Source organism: Rattus norvegicus, chromosome 6 (assembly GCF_021556685.1).
Source record: "Rattus norvegicus strain SHRSP/BbbUtx chromosome 6, alternate assembly SHRSP_T2T, whole genome shotgun sequence".
Classification (NCBI taxonomy): domain Eukaryota; kingdom Metazoa; phylum Chordata; class Mammalia; order Rodentia; family Muridae; genus Rattus; species Rattus norvegicus.
In genome coordinates, this window is record NC_141539.1 from 17,419,704 (window position 1) to 17,440,643 (window position 20,940).

The 20,940-nt window shown below is 46.4% G+C and overlaps 1 protein-coding gene across 9 annotated transcripts; it reads left to right on the forward strand.

Moving 5' to 3' along the window:
- The first annotated feature begins 17 nt into the window (after positions 1–17).
- Cox7a2l (cytochrome c oxidase subunit 7A2 like) lies at positions 18–14,238 on the forward strand. Of its 9 annotated transcripts, none has more exons than NR_174178.1 (5): positions 18–172; positions 8,202–8,324; positions 8,711–8,824; positions 12,181–12,309; positions 13,428–14,238. NR_174178.1 is itself a non-coding variant. In NM_001106704.2 (3 exon segments), coding segments are annotated over 3 exon segments (363 nt in total). In that variant the 5' UTR covers positions 239–486; the 3' UTR covers positions 13,569–14,238.
- Positions 14,239–20,940: the final 6,702 nt, after the last annotated feature.

Consider the following 20,940-nt stretch of genomic DNA (forward strand, 5'->3'; position numbering starts at 1 on the left):
AGGACGCTTGCGCATCTGTCATAGCGTCTTGGTACTGCCCACATACAAATGAGCAGCACAAAGAAGCCTGAGTTTTCGGAAAGCCTCAGCACAGCTTCTTTCCATGTCTTTTAGAGCTTTTTACGTCCCTAAGTCTTGAGAGAGCGCGGTTTGTTTCCCTGACGTTGCTTAAGTGGGTATACTTTGGGTCAGGCGCTATCTAGACAGTCCTCATCTTGGATCTGGGTCCTTGCGCCGAGCTTTGGGTGGGCCAAAGGGGAAGCCGGGTCCTTTTCTAGGGCGGTCGCACAGGCAGCGGCAGTGTGAAGCTGGCTTCAGCCAACATGTACTACAAATTTAGCAGTTTCACGCAGAAGTTGGCTAGTGCTTGGGCTTCGGAAGCCTATACTCCGCAGGTACGGGTGTGCCGCGTCGCCTTGAGCGAGAGAACGGCGGCCCGAGGCAGGCAGTCGCGACGTCCGAGCCGGGAGGGGTTTCTGCCGGCCTATGGGTCCGGCTTACTCGCGTCTCCTGGTATCCTTTCACGCAGGCTTGGAGCAGTCGCCGAGGTTTCTCTGTGTGTACGGCACCCTAGGCAAGGTTTGCATGGCACAAAACATAGGTCTGATACCTTGCGGGGGTCAAGGTGACCCTTGGGGTGGCTGCTTATTTAAGATGGATTTCCCGTAGAGTCTGTGGTGCGCAGGAGACTTAACTGAATTTGAGTTTCCGCTCTCTCTCCTTGAGGTGGCCTTTGTGACTTCCCTACGTTACTACTCCTGTCACTTCTCAGAAAGCAGCTTCACCAGCTACCAAATGGAAGACTGAGGAGGGCGGGATTGAGAAGCTTGCTCATAAGGCATGGATTTTTTTTTCCTATACTGAGGAGAGCATGGGGAGTGACAGCCAACAACGTTTAAGCTTTCGCTAATTTTAAAGTAGCAGACGGTGACCGTGACCACTGGGCGATCTGACATTTATCCAGACAGATCCTACTGATGACGCTTCCATCTCCAGCCTCAGTGTTGTGAAAATGTGGTATTTTAGAGGTCCATTCATACTGGGTTAGTACTAAATTTAGCAGCCTTGATCTAGTGACCTTGACGGCTACTTTTTTTTTGTGAGCAAAAGCATTTTCTGGTTCAGGGCAGTATTAATTTGGGTTAAATGCTATGTGTCGAGTGAGCGGGGTTTTTTTGGCAGATGGTTGGTGCCGGATAAATGATATATATATTCTCCAGAAGCTGAATCATTGCTCTGAGTGGATCGAGAAGCCTTGCTGGAACACGAAGCTGAAAAGCCTTAGCTAGAATAGTGACTCGTATGGGCTGTAACAGAGACTGGTTATTGCCTCATGTCTACCCTTACAGGACACATCTTAAGGGAGAGTGTTTAAGTAGGATTTCAATCCAAGATTAGATGTACTTTCAGGATAATGGAGGCCAAGAAGGACTGAGTTTGAATTTTATGGGAGGCTGAAGAGGAAAAGTCTTAAGTGTTTTTAGGTGTTCAGTTTTTGGTGATATGATGTATCTGGTAGCTGCTGAGTTTTATGAATGTGGTGTTTAGCAGACATGGCTGGTAGGCGGCTCTTTGCTGATGGAGAGATCATTCTGGAAGTACATAAATTAAAAAAAAAGAGAGACGATTGTTCCATTACAGAAATGTGAAAGGGAATGAGGAAAATTCACTCAGAACAGTCCAGGGTTAGAAGGGAAGCTAATGTGGTATCTGGAAAGCCCAGTGTAATGAGTTGTAAGGAAAGGATTGCCAGTATTGTCTGATTTCTTGACAGAAGACGTAGGGAAATGGCTGTTTCCATTGTACCTTCTGTAGTGCATACGTATATGAGTGTTTTGTCTTCATGCCGTCTGGTCTGCAGAAGCCAGAGGAGGTTCCAGATCTCCTGGAACTGGAATTACAGCCAGTTGGGAGTCATGTGGGTGCAGGGTATTAAACTTGGGTCCTCCCTAAAGAGCAGCCCGTGCTCTTAACTGCTTCACCATTTCTCTAGTCCTGTAGATTGTTTTTAGTAGAGCTGAAGCAAAGTCTAAGCTTTGTTGTTTAGAAGGAGAAAGTAAAAATCTGACTAAATGACGACATGAAATTGATATTCAGAGCAGGAATTGCCTAATGATGCCCTTGATATAGACAGGACATCCAGGGTGGGGTGTGTTTGGCTCCCCTTGAATTAGATTTCACCCTAGTATTAGAATTTCTAAGTTACTCAAAAACATTTATTTATATGGTTGTAGGGATTGAGTCCAAGACTTCATAAATGCTAGACACGTGCTTTCTCACTGAGCTCCATCTCCAGCTCATTTAAACTTTGCTTAGGCGGTGTGGAAAGAAGCAAGGTTAGGTGGACGTTTATAAATTGTAGATTTGGGCTGGCTTCCACGGTCCCTATAGACTTGTGTCCACAGATAGCACTGGGGGAACCAGGAACGTTAAAACTGTCAGGCTCTCAACAAAGGGGACTTACACCATTTACATCCAGAAAGCTGGGACTGGATCTATTCAGTGACCTGGTGACCTTTTGCTATCTGTAGGTCTGTGCTTCACCCTGAACCCCACAGGATATTACGCCTACCCCAGATTTCCGAGCACTGTTTCTCAGTCAGTAGAACCCATTAGTATGGAAGGGTTCCTGTGTACTTGCAGAAGAGCTGACTTGCCTATTCCAGACCTTTCCTCCCTAGACCCTTATTCTGAGCACTGTTTCCCGCAGCATAGATACTTTGCTAAAGAAATGCACTTTGCAAATGCGTGTCTTAGTTTGGGTGTCTTCATTTGAGAGTGTCTTGGCTAGGTGTTCATTGCAAAAGGCCATGACAAAAAACAACTCTGGGAGGAAAGGGTTTATTTTGTCTTAGCAGCTCTACCGATCACTGCGCGAGGTAGGGACTGAAGAGGAAGCCATAGTGGAGCACGACTTATTACTTTTTGACAATTGATTTATCTCTTAAGCTTGTTGTGATAATTGTCAAGAGAAAAGTTTTGCCCATAGTTGTTCTGTGTTCATTAAATATGTCAAAAATAAACTGCTCAGGGTCAGACCCTAGAAGTTGAACCAGATTTCTCTTGCCTCGTGAGAATCACTCCTCTGCCTGCTCTAGCATTTTCAGGGTCACGCTCATCCCCTCTCCTCCGTGCTCTGACCTCATAATTAGTAGTGTTTTGTCTTCCTTCCTTGGACACAGTGCACTGTACAATGAAAATGTTCATGACATCCAGTACATAAAGTGAGTAGGTAGCATGGATTAAATAACCAAATATGGAAATGCTTCCTCTGCAACAGTAGCACATTTGTAAATCAACTTCATGGCAACTAATGACTCAAGGAATGCTTGATGGTGGCTGATTGAAAAGCATTCGTCTTTTTTTGTGACATGTGCCACAAGTAAATTGAGGAGCATGAGAAGGTACTTGACATATTAGTCAGTTGGGAAAAGCAAATCAAGGCGGTAGTGAAATACTTCATGTCTGCCAGAGCACCTATGATCAAAAGACAGACAATAGCCTGTGGAGATGAAGATGTAGGGAAACCAGAAGCCTGCTATGGTGTTGGAGAGAATTTAAAATGGGGTAGCCACCCTGGAAGGTACTTTGGTAGTGTCTTGGCTAGGGTGTTTATTGCTGTGATAAAGACCATCACCAAAAGCAACTTGGGGAGGAGAGAGTTTATTTTGTCTCCAGTTACTCTCCATTGTTGGCAGTAAAATTAATAAGATGGTTTCTTTTAAACCCGCACTAGAGTCAGTACCGTAGGGCCACATGACATCTATTAGATATTTACATCTCACTCAGCAAAGCGTCTCACCCACTCAGCCCCAATCCATATCACACTGCCAATGGGTATTCTCTGAGCCTGGCAACATCTCTCTACCCATCTAGTTCCCAAGGCAGGTTGCCACCATGCCAGATATACACATCCAATTCCGTGGTGGCTCAGTGTGTCCAGCCACCACACACTCACTTGAACTCAATTAAATTGCCACATAAAAGAACGCACAACACAATAACCTCTGATCCAATTGATAATAGATAATTGCCCACCTAGAAATACAAATCCCTGTACACATCCATCCCTTAAAGAATATTCATAACAACCTTTAAATGTGCAGAGAGGAACTTAACATCATCCTCCATGTTCTCTTGGCTGCTCCTCCCCCTCACTCCAGTCTCCTCCTAAAGCTTTTCTCCCGCCCATCCTTCCCTCTCATCCAATGACAGGCCTCATTCTCTCCTATACCTGCCTTCACCTGCATAATGACATCATCCTGCACTCCATGACTAAGTGAAGTCAGAGTAGGATCTGAAGCAGAGGCCGTAGAGAAGCACTGCTTCCTAGCTTGCTCCTCTTGGCTTGCTCAGCCTGCTTATAGCACTGAGGAACACCGACCCAGGAGTGGTACCGCCCACAGGCCAATGTAAGGGGGCATTTTCTTTTCTTTTTTTTTTTTTTAATTTTTTTTTTTTTATTGAGTATTTCTTATATACATTTCAAGTGTTATTCCCTTTCCCGGTTTCCGGGCAAACATCCCCCTCCCCCCTCCCCTTCCTTATAGGTGTTCCCCTCCCAACCCTCCCCCCATTGCCGCCCTCCCCCCATAGTCTAGTTCACTGGGGGTTCAGTCTTAGCAGGACCCAGGGCTTCCCCTTCCACTGGTGCTCTTACTAGGATATTCATTGCTACCTATGGGGTCAGAGTCCAGGGTCAGTCCATGTATAGTCTTTAGGTAGTGGCTTAGTCCCTGGAAGCTCTGGTTGCTTGACATTGTTGTACTTTTGGGGTCTCGAGCCCCTTCAAGCTCTTCCAGTTCTTTCTCTGATTCCTTCAACAGGGGACCTATTCTCAGTTCAGTGGTTTGCTGCTGGCATTCGCCTCTGTATTTGCTGTATTCTGGCTGTCTCTCTCAGGAGAGATCTACATCCGGCTCCTGTCGGTCTGCACTTCTTTGCTTCATCCATCTTGTCTAATTGGGTGGCTGTATATATATGGGCCACATGTGGGACAGGCTCTGAATGGGTGTTCCTTCAGTCTCTGTTTTAATCTTTGCCTCTCCCTTCCCTGCCAAGGGTATTCTTTTTCCTCATTTAAAGAAGGAGTGAAGGGGCTGGGGATTTAGCTCAGTGGTAGAGCGCTTACCTAGGAAGCGCAAGGCCCTGGGTTCGGTCCCCAGCTCCGAAAAAAAAGAGCCAAAAAAAAAAAAAAATAAAGGAGGAGTGAAGCATTCACATTTTGATCATCCATCTTGAGTTTCGTTTGTTCTAGGGATCTAGGGTAATTCAAGCATTTGGGCTAATAGCCACTTATCAATGAGTGCATACCATGTATGTCTTTCTGTGATTGGGTTAGCTCACTCAGGATGATATTTTCCAGTTCCAACCATTTGCCTACGAATTTCATAAACTCGTTGTTTTTGATAGCTGAGTAATATTCCATTGTGTAGATGTACCACATTTTCTGCATCCATTCCTCTGTTGAAGGGCATCTGGGTTCTTTCCAGTTTCTGGCTATTATAAATAAGGCTGCGATGAACATAGTGGAGCACGTGTCTCTTTTATATGTTGAGGCATCTTTTGGGTATATGCCCAAGAGAGGTATAGCTGGATCCTCAGGCAATTCAATGTCCAATTTTCTGAGGAACCTCCAGACTGATTTCCAGAATGGTTTTACCAGTCTGCAATCCCACCAACAATGGAGGAGTGTTCCTCTTTCTCCACATCCTCGCCAGCATCTGCTGTCACCTGAGTTTTTGATCTTAGCCATTCTCACTGGTGTGAGGTGAAATCTCAGGGTTGTTTTGATTTGCATTTCCCTTATGACTAAAGATGTTGAACATTTCTTTAGGTGTTTCTCAGCCATTCGGCATTCCTCAGCTGTGAATTCTTTGTTTAGCTCTGAACCCCATTTTTTAATAGGGTTATTTGTTTCCCTGCGGTCTAACTTCTTGAGTTCTTTGTATATTTTGGATATAAGGCCTCTATCTGTTGTAGGATTGGTAAAGATCTTTTCCCAATCTGTTGGTTGCCGTTTTGTCCTAACCACAGTGTCCTTTGCCTTACAGAAGCTTTGCAGTTTTATGAGATCCCATTTGTCGATTCTTGATCTTAGAGCATAAGCCATTGGTGTTTTGTTCAGGAAATTTTTTCCAGTGCCCATGTGTTCCAGATGCTTTCCTAGTTTTTCTTCTATTAGTTTGAGTGTGTCTGGTTTGATGTGGAGGTCCTTGATCCACTTGGACTTAAGCTTTGTACAGGGTGATAAGGATGGATCGATCTGCATTCTTCTACATGTTGCCCTCCAGTTGAACCAGCACCATTTGCTGAAAATGCTATCTTTTTTCCATTGGATGGTTTTGGCTCCTTTGTCAAAAATCAAGTGACCATAGGTGTGTGGGTTCATTTCTGGGTCTTCAATTCTATTCCATTGGTCTATCTGTCTGTCTCTGTACCAATACCATGCAGTTTTTATCACTATTGCTCTGTAATACTGCTTGAGTTCAGGGATAGTGATTCCCCCTGAAGTCCTTTTATTGTTGAGGATAGCTTTAGCTATCCTGGGTTTTTTGTTATTCCAGATGAATTTGCAAATTGTTCTGTCTAACTCTTTGAAGAATTGGATTGGTATTTTGATGGGGATTGCATTGAATCTGTAGATTGCTTTTGGTAAAATGGCCATTTTTACTATATTAATCCTAGGGGGCATTTTCTTAATTGAGAGTCCCACTTTCCTGATGATTCTAGCTTGTGTCCAGTTAGCAGTTTCTTAAAAGAGAAATACAGTTTTATTCTGTGACCCAGCCATTCTAAAGACACTAGAATGATGTCCAGCTGTGGGGAACTGAGGGACAAGAGGAGTGGAGGAGACACTGAGTTTGACTGTGGAGGGGAGTCATGAAAGAAAGGCCTATGATAAAATAAGTAAATTTTGTAGGGAGTAAATAGGATATTGGATGCAGAAAGTTGGGGTAGCGCCATCTTAGTGATGCATGGCACGCTGAGCATGCAGAAGGAGTATTCATGATGATGTGGGACTGGGAGGGAGCAGCACTCTCCATTCAGCCGGGTCCTGAGAAGTTGATAGTGAATTTGAGGCATTGGAGTATGAGCTAGCAGAGAGACATGGTGAGGGTGTCTAGCTTCACTTAGAAATGACTTTCGTCACTGAAGATTTAATCTGGTTTTCAGTCATAAATCAGAGGTGAGGAGATTGATAGGTTAACATTTAAAAACTTTAACATTATATGTTCTTTACGAGAGTTTTACCTGCATGGGTGTATGTACACCACATGCGTGTCCCATGTCCACAGGAGTCAGGAGGCGTGGGATCCTCTGGAGCTGGAGTTGAGGATGGTTGTGAGCCACCGCGTGAGCCCTCAGCAAGAGCAGATATTAACAGAGCCTTGACCCTAGCCCCAGGGAAACACTTCCTGTCTATACCTTCCTTAGACCTCAGAGGCAGAGATGCTGAGCCAGTCAGCTCTAAGAGGAAAATCTGGATTACTTTTGTCTTTAAACATTTCAACTGGAGGCTGGAGAGATGGCCAGCCCATTAATTAACACCTACTGCTTTTTCGGGGTTCCTAAGTTTGATTGCCAATATCCCAGCCTATTGGCCTTCAACCTGTAACTCCAGCCTCAAGGGATCTGAGCCTCTCCGCCGGTCTCCTCGGACGCACCTGCATTTACATGTACACAGATGTGCCACCCCTCCCCCCATAAACACATACAGTACATAGAATTTAAAAATTAACCTTTTTTTTTTAAAATTTTTAAGCACTGCCAAACCTGTTCACGCTGCATGTAATAAACATATTGTTTCTTTAAAAATTGAACTCAGTGTCCTGGTGCAGCATGGGAGGTAGAAGCAGGAGGAGCAGGAGCTCAAGCTCCTCCTTAGCTGCAGAGGAAGTCTAGGCCAGCCTGAGCTTCCCAAGACCCTATCCCAAAGAAAACAAAATGTACAGTTAGGAGCAGTGAGAGGTTGGAGGGGTGGCCGGAGGGGTGGCCGGGGGTCGTTGTTTAGCATTCTTGTGGCCCTGCCTTCAATCTCTGGGAGACCTTCCTTCCCTACTTGTTAGCAATTAAACAATTCGAATTTAAGTGTTGTGAACTGTTTAGAGGTAGGGACTATGTACAGAATCAGCATTAAAAAGTATAGCCTAGGGCTGGAGAGATGGCTCAGTGCATAAGAGCACTGACTGCTCTTCCAGAGGTCCTGAGTTCAATTCCCAGCAACCACATGGTGGCTCGAAACCATCTGTAATGAGATCTGATGCCCTCTTCTGGTGTGTCTGAAGACAGCGACAGTGTACTCACTCACATACATTAAATAAGTAAGTAAGTAAGTAAGTAAGTATAGCCTATCGATTAATTTCCCCTTGCCACAGGAGGGAGGCTCTGCTGGCAAGTGCCAGTTAGTAGTCTACTGTGGTGAAGCTGCAGGCTGGCGGTGCAGTCACCTGTCTGGCAGGTGTGTAGGGAATGCGCTGTCTATCAGCTGCTTATGATTAGTGACCAAAACATGACCAGCATCCTGCATCTGTGGGGCTTCCTTTGCATAAGGAGACAGTAAATAAAGGAGTGTAGCATGTTTGCTGGTGGTTAATGCTGTGGAGAAAACAAGGTGTGAGAGTGGGATAGCTTGTTTTCAGGGTCAGGAGGAGGACATGCAGTTTTCACAAAAGTAGAGCAGGTGTGATGCTATAATTTTATCTCTCAGGAAGCAGATGTAACAGGATCAGGAGTTCAAGACCAGCCTGGGCTGCAAGTGAGTTAAAGGCCAGCTCAGGATACATGGACCTGTTGTGAGCCACCATGGCAGAAACCAAAAAAGGTATTTTTGAAAGTTTCCCTAAAGCGGCAATGTCAGGTGCTGGGAAGTACAGCTGGCAGTTTGGGAGGTGCGGGGGTTTAAGGAGAAGGAAGGAAGGGGCTGAAATAGGGGAGTACAGAGAAGGGTGCCCATGTAGCACCACGAAGCTCTAAAGCTGTTATAAGAACTTCAGTTTGGTTTTTGTTTGTTTGTTTTGCTCTTTTGAGACCAGGTTTCTCTGTAGCTCTGGCTTTCCTGGAACTCAGTGTGTAGACCAGACTGACTTGGACCTTAGATCTGCCTGCCTCTACATGGGACACCGCCTCCAGGTCTAGAACTTGGGGTTTCGTTCTGTAAAATAGGCATGTGGGGGAGCTTGAGTCTCCGGAGTGATAGTGCCTGAAAACATTGGCTGTTGGCTATACAATGGGTGGGTGATTTACCGTGTTACAGGAAGGTGAAGGACCATGCCTGTTCTTCATTGAGGGCCAACAGGCTGCACTGTGAATGGACAATGCCCTGAAAACAGCTGAGCCTCATTGGGGAAAATGCAAAATTCATAATTGATGGGATAAGATACTGAAATAAGGAGGCTGGAGAGATGGCTCAGCGGTTAAGAGCACTGACTGCTCTTCCAGAGGTCCTGAGTTCAAATTCCAGCAACCACATGGTGGCTCACAACCATCAGTATGCCCTCTTCTGGTGTGTCAGCAATAGCCTACTCATACATAAACAAATCTTTAAAAAAAATAATGAAATAAGACAATTTTAAAAGTGTGTTCTGAATCTCTATAGTTTATGGAATTATTAAAAGCTGTTGAGGTAGCTGCTGCTTTTGCACGTCCTTCTGAGGTAAAGTAGGTGACCGTCATACCAGCTGAGTGATTACCTTAGACGGGCCAGTTCCAAACCAGCCAGCCTTATTTCAGAACCTTATTTTTTGGTCTTGGTTTTGGATCCCATTAATCCTCATGCTTAGTTGATGAGCACGTCCATGTTCAGGGTAAGTCTTTTAAATCTAACGAGTAAGGTTTAAGAGGCCTCTGGAGGGGCTGGGGATTTAGCTCAGTGGTAGAGCGCTTACCTAGGAAGCGCAAGGCCCTGGGTTCTGTCCCCAGCTCCGAAAAAAAGAACAAAAAAAAAAAAAAAAAAAAAAAAGAGGCCTCTGGGGTCTGCACAAGATGAGTTAAGGGTCCTACAGAGAGCCTGTCCTTTCAAAAGTTTCCAGGGCTCTGCCCTTACAGAGTGAGACCAGCCTGGTAATTGTAATTCATTTTTATCCAACCTCCCTCCTCTCTTTATGTTGATCTTTTAAATATCTAATCTCTAGATCTTGTCAGTTACAAATTTGAGAAATAAAGACTAGCAGTCTAGACTTCAGACTTATTTCAGACCTCACATTGTCCTCACTTTTAGAATCCCTAGTTGGAATCTAAAGGGACACTTTTACTGGCTTGTAAGCCTCAACCTTCAGCTTTAGTGTGCAGTGTTGCTGTGCAGAACTGTGTGCAGAAGTTACTTTACAGCTTTGTGCCCTTAGAGAAAAAGCAAAACTGTCCCCTTTGGGTTTGGGTGGTTTGTGTCTGTGGTGCTGGCTGCATGTGCTCGGCAGGGACTTTGGCAGGAGCTGCATCCTCAACCTGCCCTTCGATTCTTAGAAAAGAGCAAGAGGGCAGCCCTTAACCCCAGCACTCAGGCAGGGCAGGTGCATCTTCCCGAGTTCAAGGCTGACCTGTTCTCTAGAGCTTCCTGGTCATTGGAGGCTACGCGGTAAGACCCTGTCTGAAATAACTGCCATGCAGGTCACCCATTTAAAGTATCTAGGTCAGTAGTGTGGCGGTGTGTACCTATAGCCCAGCCGACTAGGAGGTGAAGCCAAGAGGTGAAGGCCAACCTGAGCTCCCAGCAGCCTCCCAGGTGCATCTCGACGACAGCCTCATATAATACACTAGCTGTCTTCAGACACACCAGAAGAGGGCATCAGATCCCATCACAGAGGGTTGTGAGCCACCATGTGGGTGCTGGGAATTGAACTTAGGACCTCTGGAGGAACAATCAGTTCTCTTAACCAGCCATCTCTCCAGCCCCCTTAAGGTTTCTTTTTATAGGTTTGAGGCCAATTTGGTTTATACATTACATTCCAAGGCACTGTCCAAACATAAACAAAAAAGGTTTATTATGTTTTAACTGTGTATGTCTGTGTGGCATGTACACCTGTGTTTGGGTACCCGTATGTCTTAGTTAGGGTCTTATTGCTGTGAATAGACACCATGACCAATATAAGTTTTATAAAGGACAACGTTTAATTGGGGCTGGCTTACAGGTTCAGAGGTTCAGTTCATTATCAGCATGGCGGGAGGAGCCGAGTTCTAAATCTTCACCCAAAGGAAGCCAGGAACAGACTGAGCGTCCTCAGGCAGCTAGGAGGAGGGTCTCCTAGCCCATACCCCACAGTGACACACTTCCTCCAAGGCCACACCTTCTACTAGTGCCACTCCCTGGGCCAAGCATATGCAGACAATCACACCATGCAGTCAAGAGCTATTGGGTCCCCAGAAGCTAGAGTTTCAGGTGGTTGCTAGCCATGCCTTGCGGGTGCTGAGAACTGAACTTGTGTCCTCTGCAACAGCTACTCTTTAATAGCCGAGCCTTCTCTCCAGCCCCCAGAGCTAACTTTAGAACAGTTGCATAACTTCAAGAAGAAAGCTGTCCTCCTCATCCAGCACCTTCTTACACTCCTGTGCTAAACAGCAGTGCTCTGCCTCTGTGCTGCACTGCTGTTAATGGAATCATGGAATATGTAGTCCTTGGGTTTTCAAGACAGGGTTTCTTGGTGTAGTCTTGGCTGTCCTCAAATTCGCTCTGTAGACCAGGCTGGCCTCAATCTCAGAAATCTTCCAGCCTCTGCCTCCTGAGTGCTTGAATTAAAGGTGTGTGTCACTACCACCAGTATAGTTTGCACCAGGAATCTATCTGCCCATTTCCACTCTGCCTCCCAGTGTTGAGATCAGAAGCTGATGCTGCCATCCCCAGCCTCTTACATGGTGCTGGGGAGTGAGCTCAGGCCTCCTTACATGCATGGGCTCTTTACTGACTTACCCAGACAGAGGAGGGGACATCAGGGTCTTATAGACATGGAAGGTACTTCTTGAAGCTCACATGGGGCCTTTCTTGTCCTTCCCATCTCACTGGTAGAGTTTGTTTTGGAAGGCTGCTAGGAGTATTTGTCAGAGGGTTGAGAACACGCAAAGACCCATAATGCAAGTGACAGAGACCCTGCCCGTTCTGGCCCTTGTACCATTAGTGCTGCCTCCAGAAATAGCTCAGCTGCACAGACATACTCATGGCCTCTGTTGCTCTTTGTGTCTGTCCTGCAGGGTTTTAAGCCGGTTTCCAGAGAAGCACCGCCTATCATATTTGCCACACCGACCAAACTGACCTCCAGTGTGACAGCATATGACTATGCTGGGAAGAATAAAGTTCCAGAGCTACAGAGATTCTTCCAGGTGACTGAGGTCGGGGCAGAGAGCTGGGACACATGGACCTGTGTGCGTTGGGGTGGAAGGTTTAGAAAAACTGAGTTACTTTACCGTTGTTTTCTCCCCAGCCTCCTTTTCTTTAAGTAGAGCTCTTTACTTCAGTTTGGCCCATTGACTAATAATGGAACATCTGTACAGGTCAATATGCCCATTTCAGGGGCGTGGCTAATGATCTCATTGCCACTCACACGAGGATTTTCAGACCACTCGTGCACTGTGCTTCTTCATAATCTCTGAGAGAACTCAGGGGCGGGTGTAATGACACTGAATCAGCCAGTACCTATTAATGATTGCCACACATGCGGTGACGACTTCAAAAAATTTCTGTGTGTGTGTGTCTATCTGTCTGTCTGTTCATGCAGAGATGAGTTATAAGTGGTTGTAGGAACTAACTTGAAAGCAGCAATGGCTTGTAACTGCTGAGCTGTTTTGGCAGCCAGTTTTCTTCTGTGTGTGGCTTTCTTGGTGCTACAGTTCACTGTACAATTGGTGGAAGTCAGGAAGCCTTCTTAGGTAGGTCATCAACAGAGAGAAGCCAGAATTGACACTTGAATATGATTAATCTATTTAGAGGTAATCGAGACCCTAATGACCTGAGTGTCAAGTGCTGGGGAGTGGCAGAGCTGTCCTTACAGGGCTGTCTCCCCACAAGAATGTGTCCCGGTTCAGGTCCATCCTGAACTGCATGAGCACGTCCATGTTCAGGGTAAGTCTTTTAAATCTAACGAGTAAGGTTTAAGAGGCCTCTGGGGTCTGCACAAGATGAGTTAAGGGTCCTACAGAGAGCCTAATCCTTTCAAAAGTTTCCAGGACTCTTCCTTGCAGAGCGAGACTGTAGTAAAGGCCTTAGGAACATGGACTTGGCTCATTGGTTGCCTCAGACTTGGCTGTAGAGAATGATGCAGACTTAAAGTCGTGCGCCGCGTTGGTGAGGATGTGTGCCCGTGTTCTGCCACACTGATGCATCCCAGTCCCCGCTATATTATGTTTGTGGAGTAGTTTTCATGATGGACAAGATTTTCTTCTCCAGTTTGTAGTAAAATCTGTTCCTACTAGGCAACTCATTGTCCCTTCTTGCCTTGCAGAAGGCTGACGGTGTGCCCATCCACCTGAAACGAGGCCTTCCGGACCAAATGCTTTACCGGACCACCATGGCTCTCACAGTGGGAGGGACCATCTACTGCCTGATCGCCCTCTACATGGCCTCGAAGCCCAAAAACAAATGAATTTGCCTGTGGAGGACTGGTTTACTTTGTGACACAAACCCTTTGAATTCTCGAGTTTCATTTTTTCCCCCCTTGGATAGTCTCCTTAACATTTTGCAAACAAAGGAAAAGATAAGAATACACTGGTTTGTTTATGGCGTGCAGATGGCCTGTCAGATGTCAGCTTGTTTTACAGTTAGAACTATTGTTTAAGGAAATGACACCAAGCCATCGCTGAGCCATCGTGCTCCTGGTCTCCCACGAGATTCTGGGTGAAAGTTGTTCACAAACTCACTCATGGCCAGCAGTGCTCAGGGCCTCCGGGACTCGGGGGGTGTCTGAGTGTGAAGCAGAGAAGCCTTTTGGGTGTAGGTGTGATTGAGGAAGGAGACCAAAGCCAGGGCACAGGTGGGTGACATGAGGGCTTGAGTTAGCCACCCGGGGGGTTGCTCCACCTTGCAGAAAAATGCTAGTAGAAATTATTTGCAGTCTGCCTCTAATTGTTGGGCAGTTTGTTTCAAAGGGTTGTTTGCCTCTCCCAGACCTTAGGGAAGTGTGTCTTTGTTTCATCATGGGAAAGAACACCTGTCAGTGTTGCACTTTAGACAGCTGTACCAGTAATTCTCCTTTAATCATGCTGCGGCTTGACGTTATGATTTACTTGACTGCGGAATAAATACATGAGCAAAGACTTTTGGCTTTTTTTTTTCAAGCCAGTGTCTTCTCTGTTTTTTTTTTTTTTTTTTTTTTTTTTAAGATTTATTTTATTTATTATATATATAAGTACACTGTAGCTGTCTTCAGATACACCAGAAGGGGGCATCAAATCTCTTTACAGATGGTTGTGAGCCACCATGTGGTTGCTGGGAATTGAACTCATGACCTTTGGAAGAGCAGTCGGGTGCTCTTAACCGCTGAGCCATCTCTCCAGCCCTGTCTTCTCTGTTTTACTGGTTCACTGAAACTTACTCTGTAGACCAGGCTGGCCTTGAACTCACAGAGATGTACCCACCTCTGCCTTGGGAAGTGCTGGGATTAAAGGTGTGCGCCTCCGTGCCCAGCTTGAAAGTTGTTTTCAGTTGAGCAGTTTTTCAGAATGTATACCTGGTGCCGGTGAAGATCAGAAGAGGGTGTCACATCCCCCAGCACTAGAGTTTCAGTGGGTTGCGAACCTTCCTCTGGGAATTGAACCCTCTGCAGGAACAAGTGCTCTCCATCACTGAGCCTGCCTTCAGTGACCCTAATGACCTGAGTGTCAGGTGCTGGGGAGTGGCAGAGCCAGCCCAGCTCCTTCTTTACCAGACAGTTTCTCAGAGTCCAGTAATAGGGTTCTAAGACCTCCTCCCCCCACCCCCCCACCCCCTCTCCCTAGTGAAAAGGACCTGTAAAGGTCAGTTCACTTAAGACACTACTTACCCATTTGCTAGGCTTCACTTGCTCTTTGTCAGTGCTGAAAGCAGGCATAATGTCCATGAGCTGATGCCATGGCAGGGAACAGTGCCCTCTTAAGAATAAATGTGGTACTAGCTCACCCCTGTCCTCATATTCTGGAGGCTGAGACAGGATCAGAAGTTCGAGACCTGAGCTTAAAAATAAAAAACATGAAATAGTGGAAGATTTTTAATAATTAAAGGGCTCAGTGATTAAGAGATCATTCTTCTAGAGGACCTGGGTTCGATTGCCAGCATTTATCACCATCTGGAGCTCTGGCTTCTGGGAACCTGACACTCTTCTGGCCCCCTGCAGGCACCAGGCATGCACATGGTACATAAACACCCTGACAGAAAACAGTTTTGTTTTCATTTGTGTGTATCTGTACTTGGCCTGCATGTGCATGTCCTGGAGCCCAAGGAGCTGAGAAGAAGAAAACAGATCCTGGGTCTGGGGTTATGTATGCATAGTTGTGAGCTAACATAGCTATGGGGAAGGAAACCTGGGATGGCAGTTTGAATAAGAATGGCCTTAGAGGCTCAGATGTTTAGTCACCGGGGAGTGGCACTGTTTGAAAGGATTAGGAGGATTAAGAGTTGTGACCTTGCTGGAGGAAGTGTGTCACTGGGGTAGGCTTTGGAGCCCAAGCCAGGGCCACAGTCACCCTGTCTCAGCCTGCACCATGGATGTAGCTCAGTAGCTTACTAACCACAGACCAAAAGCAAAACCAAGATTCCAAGTCAAGTGTGAGTTGCGGCTACTCAAAAGATCAGGGGTGAGCGGGAGTACTACCAAAGAAAACGTTTCTGCTTGGGATGTAGTTCATTTGGTTTCTCAGGATTGTTTCTTAGTTGGGGTTTCTATTGTGATAAAACCCCATGACCAAAGCACTTTGGGAAGGAAAGGATTCATTTTACAGCTTGAAGGTCATGTCCAGGGAAATCAGGACAGGAATTCAAAGCAGGAACCGGGAAGCGGGAACCGGGATGGAGGAGTGCTGCCTGCTGCCTCACTTCTGTCGTTCAGCTTGCCTTCCCTGTAGTCCTCTGGGCCACCGTCCCAGGGGTGCCAGCGCCTACAGTGAACCTTGGCCCTTCCACACCCATCATCAGTCAAGAATGTGCTCACAGGCAAAACGAGTGGAGGCACTGTCTCAATCGAGAGGCCTCTTCCCAGATGACTTTAGCTTCTGTCAGGTTCACAGGAAGCTACCCAGGACAGTTGACCTTTGTCAACTTGGCACATCAATGCAGCACTGCTAAACAATAGCCTCCCCCCTTTTTGTTCATCAAGATCTCATAGCATAAAGCATTCTAAGTTTTAAAGTCCCTCAGCCTATACACATTTAGTCTTTTGCTGGTGTAGCTCTTGTCGGCACCCGCACTGACCTGGTACCAAGAATCGGGCGAAAGCCTACGGGATGAAAGAAGCACACACACACTGGTTATTCGTGTCAAGCCAGGAGAGGAAGAGAGAGAGAGTCCTGTAGCTTTATTCACCACTTATATACCCAAGCTCCCCAGGTAATATCTGGGAAGCACAGTGGGAAACCCTGGCTCCTGACTTCGGTAACAAAAGACCAACTACGAGATCTGAATTAATTAGGGAGAAATCCGAGAAGACCAGCCTAAATCTCCAGGATACAGACTGAGGAAGTAAAAGGCAGAAGTAAGTTGACCACCACCCAGGTGTGGTCCAGGTGTGTTGGTTCCACATGCATCAGCCGGGCTCATCAGAGGTCATGCAGTGGAGACACCGGGTGTTTACTACTTGGTCTTTTCTTCCTGTGCCGTAAATACATGGGAGAGGCTCTTAGGAGTATGTGTGGCCAAGAGTCACATAGCCACTTTGAGCTATCCAGGCCCAAATCCAATATGGCTCACTACAGCTCTAAGATCAAGAGTGGATTTCAGAACAACAGAGAAACTTCATCTCGACAAACAAATTTAATCTCTTTAAAATATCCAGTTTCTCTAAAATTCCAAAGTTCCTACTGTGAGCTCTTTTGTCACAGTTAACATCTAAAGGCAAAACCAAAGTACAACAGTGCAGATAATTCTGTCCAGTGTCTGGGATTCATTGACAAGCCTTTGGGTTCCAAAGGGCCTAGATATTTCCATTTCTCTGGCTCTGCCATTTAATTTCCAAGGCTCAGACTGGCCCTACACCATTAGAGTACTTGGTAGTGGTCCCAAGGCATTGACGTCTCCAAAATGCGGCGTCTCCACTGCAACTGGGCTCCAGTGTCACAATAATCTCTCCTGAGTTCTTTTCAGGGTCTAACTTGCCATGTGTTGCCAAGCCTCATTCTTTCTCCATGACCCCTTCTATCCTGGGGTTTCCACTGCTCCTGATGCTGTGTCTATACCAGTGACATCTGGCCTCTCATAATGCCAAGCCTCAGTTCCTGCACAATCCCTTCATTCCTTCAAAACCAGTACCACCCAGAAACTTAAATATTGCCAAATATTTTCCCAAAGTGATGCTAGTCTCTCAATCACGGCTGGTTCTTCAGCCCCAACTGATCAGTATCAATTGTCCTAGCACAGCAAACATTTCACTATGGTGGTTATTAAGTCAAAGTAGCACGATTGGTCTTGATAGAAAGTCCACAAGCCAGTTCTCTACTGTCCACATTGCTCTCAGCATTATCTGCTTAGTGCCCACAACAGCTCTGAACACCCAATAGCTTTTCTAGCTCAAAGTTCAAAAATTCTCAATCCTTCCCGAAACCATATGATTAGATCTGTTACAGCAATACCCCACTCCTGATACCAATTTCTGTGTTTGTTAGGGTTTCTACTGCCAAGATAAAGCAGCATGGCCCAAAGTACCTCAAAGAAGAAAGGGTTTATTATATCTTAAAAATTTACAGTCCATCATCCAGGAAAGACACGGCAGGAACCTGGAGGCAGGCGTGGATGCAGGGACCCTCCCCTGGAGGACTCCTCATGGACTTGCCTCTTATGGCTTGCTCAGCCTGCTTATAGCAACCACAGGACATACTACCCATAGGTTGCTCTCACATTGATTACTGATCCAGAAAACACACCAGAGGCTTACTGACCGACAAATCTTAATTAAGTAATCATTTTCTCAACTGAGAACCCTCTTCCCAGGTGTCTCTAGCTTGTGTCAAATTGACATGGAACTAGCCAGGATGCTTGGTAAGGTACTTCTCTAGCACTGAGATGAGGGAACAGTTGCCAGCCCTGGTATAATTTGGTTTTTTTTGGTTCTTTTTTTTTTTTTTTTTTCGGAGCTGGGGACCGAACCCAGGGCCTTGTGCTTCCTAGGTAAGCGCTCTACCACTGAGCTAAATCCCCAGCCCCCCCCTGGTTTAATTTGTGTAGTTTATTCCCTGAGCCTATCCCTGTGACAAACTTAGTCTGGTTTTTGTTTGTTTGTTTTTTCTTAGTTGCTTTTTTCTAGTTTTCAAAACTTGGTTTTACTACGGTACAAAAAGCATACCCTTCCCAGTTTGTGTCTTCTTTACCTACACTCTCCAACTCTGCTGGAGAACTGTGGGTGTTGTTCAGGGATGGAGTGACCCAGAGGCCCTTGTCTCTTTATCTTGCCCCAGATCACACATATTTCTTGGCAGTACTTGACTTGTGACAGGAGCAGGGTGCACTATACAGCCTTGATTACACAGCCAGGACAGGAGCAAGAGAACATCCCTCTCTCCGGGGGACCAGAACAGTTGGTGCCTACCCAGTAAATACGGCAGGACTAAACCATACTCAACATTTCTGGAGGTCAGGGGGTTATAATAGTCGGTGACAATCTGATGGCCAGTCCAGGAATATGCTGCCAAGGCAAGAATACATGCCATGACAAAAAGGATGTCTCTGCTCGTCCCCTCCCCAACAGCAAATGTGCTCTATGCTCACCGAGGCCACACCAGGGATAATACCATCAGCAGTGTGGTAGTTTGAATGAGAACGGCCCCCATAGGCTCATAGCTTTGAATGCTTGGTCACCAGGGCCTGGCACTGTTTGAAAGGATTAGTAGGTGCGACCTTGTTAGAGGAAGTGTGTCACAGGGGGTGGACTTTGAGGTTTCAAGAGCCCAAGCCAGGCCCAGGGGGGGGTCTCTCTTCCTGTTGTCTTTGGCTGTGGATGTAGAGCTCTCTGCTACTTCAACACTATGTCTGCCTGCATGCTCCCACAATGATGAGAACGAATGAATGAACCCTCTGAAGCTTTCTTTGAGAGTTGCCATGGTCATGGTGTCTCTTCACAGCAATAGAACATTGACTAAGACAAGTGCGCCTGCATGGCTGTGGAGATCACAGCCTGGCTTGTTGTATTGACCTTCTACCACTCAGGCACTTGGTATCAGGCGCACCATTGCCATGGATAAGCCCAGCAACTACTGTCAGCGCCTACACCACAATGGTACTGAGAACCGAGCATAGGCCTGTGAGGTTTAAGAAAAAACACTTGCTCGGGTCATTCGTTTTATGAGAATGCCAAAACTTTTACTGAGGTTCACAGACTATATACCGAAAGTTCACCAGGTGGAGATTTCCAGGAAGCACAGTGGAAAAAACAGGCTTATGCCCTCAGGAACAAAAAACAGGAACTGACTTAACAGTATTACCACCCAGATGTAGCACCCAGGTGTAGCACCCAGGTGTGGCACCCAGGTGTAGCACAAGTGTACCGCCCAGGGCAAACAGAAAGGTCAGGATGTTCCTTTGTTAGGAACAAAAGGCTTCCACATGCATCAGCAAGGCTCAGCAGGGGTCAAACACTGTTGGGGGTGGGGCTGGAGGGTCCGACAACTACAGGCCCCAGTTGATTATTTCCATTCAGAAAAGATGGGACACGGGAAAGATGACCCTACTGCAAAACAAAATCTGGGGAGCAGCACAAGATTTACACGGAGGTCACCTAGAGACAAAAACGTCTTTCTCTTGGTGACCCCAAATCTAATCGAGTCAAGTAAATGCAAATCAACCCCTTCCAGAGGAGGGACAGTCACACAGCAAATGGAACCAGCTTCAGCTGAAGGACTTGTTCCAGTCAAAAGTGTCCCAATCAGGGTGTACAGAGACTCCCTGAAGACAAGAAGCGGGTGTTTGGGTGTGTGTACCAGAAAGTATTAGGCTGAGCCTGCGCACACAGCAGAGTCATTGGGCAGTGACCTGACAAGTGCGGGAGAAAATTTAGTATTTTTTTTATCTGAACTGCTGTGTCATTTGTACTTCTTAAACCTTTGCCCAGCCTTTAAGGCCTCCCAGGGGCTCATAAACACTGAATGGCTTCTGCGGGTTTTCCTCCTTAGAGACCCATGCCCCACTCCAATCTGAACACATTGCTTTCATTGACTCAGACAGGCCCCCTTGTCTGCCTTTCCTGTTTTCCACCTCCTCCTGATTGTTTTCGAACTTCATGAACCTGATACACAAGTTTACACAGGTAAGCCATCCACATACAAGCCTAATGTTAAACCTCCCGAGAAAAGAACGTGGCCTGCTATGGAGCTCAGCAAAGTCACTGAAAACCCGCACCAGTGCCCAAGTCCCGGCCAAATTGACTTATTTGGGGAGCATGTGAGCATACATGTGCGCACGCATGCCCATTGTGTGTGTGCCCGTAGAAGCCGGTTGTCATTTGCTCAGGTGTTACCCATTTTTTTTTAAAAACTAGTCTTTCTCGGCCTCAGCACCTGTTGAATAGGCTAGATGCCCAGGAAGCCACAGAAGCCCACCTGTCTCTACCTTCCCAGTGCTAGAGTGACAAGCACATGCCACCATGCCTGGCTTCTCGTGCATAGTTCTAGTTCTTATCTGTCTTCCAGGGCATGGACTCCATGGGGCCCTCAGCCAGAGCTAGCGAAGTGTCCCCAATGACCTCCATGAGCCAGTCTGCGGCTGAATTCCCTCATATTTCCTTACATTAAACTGCCAATATATCCCCAGAGAGGGGCCTCAAGTCCTTCCCTTCTGGCCAC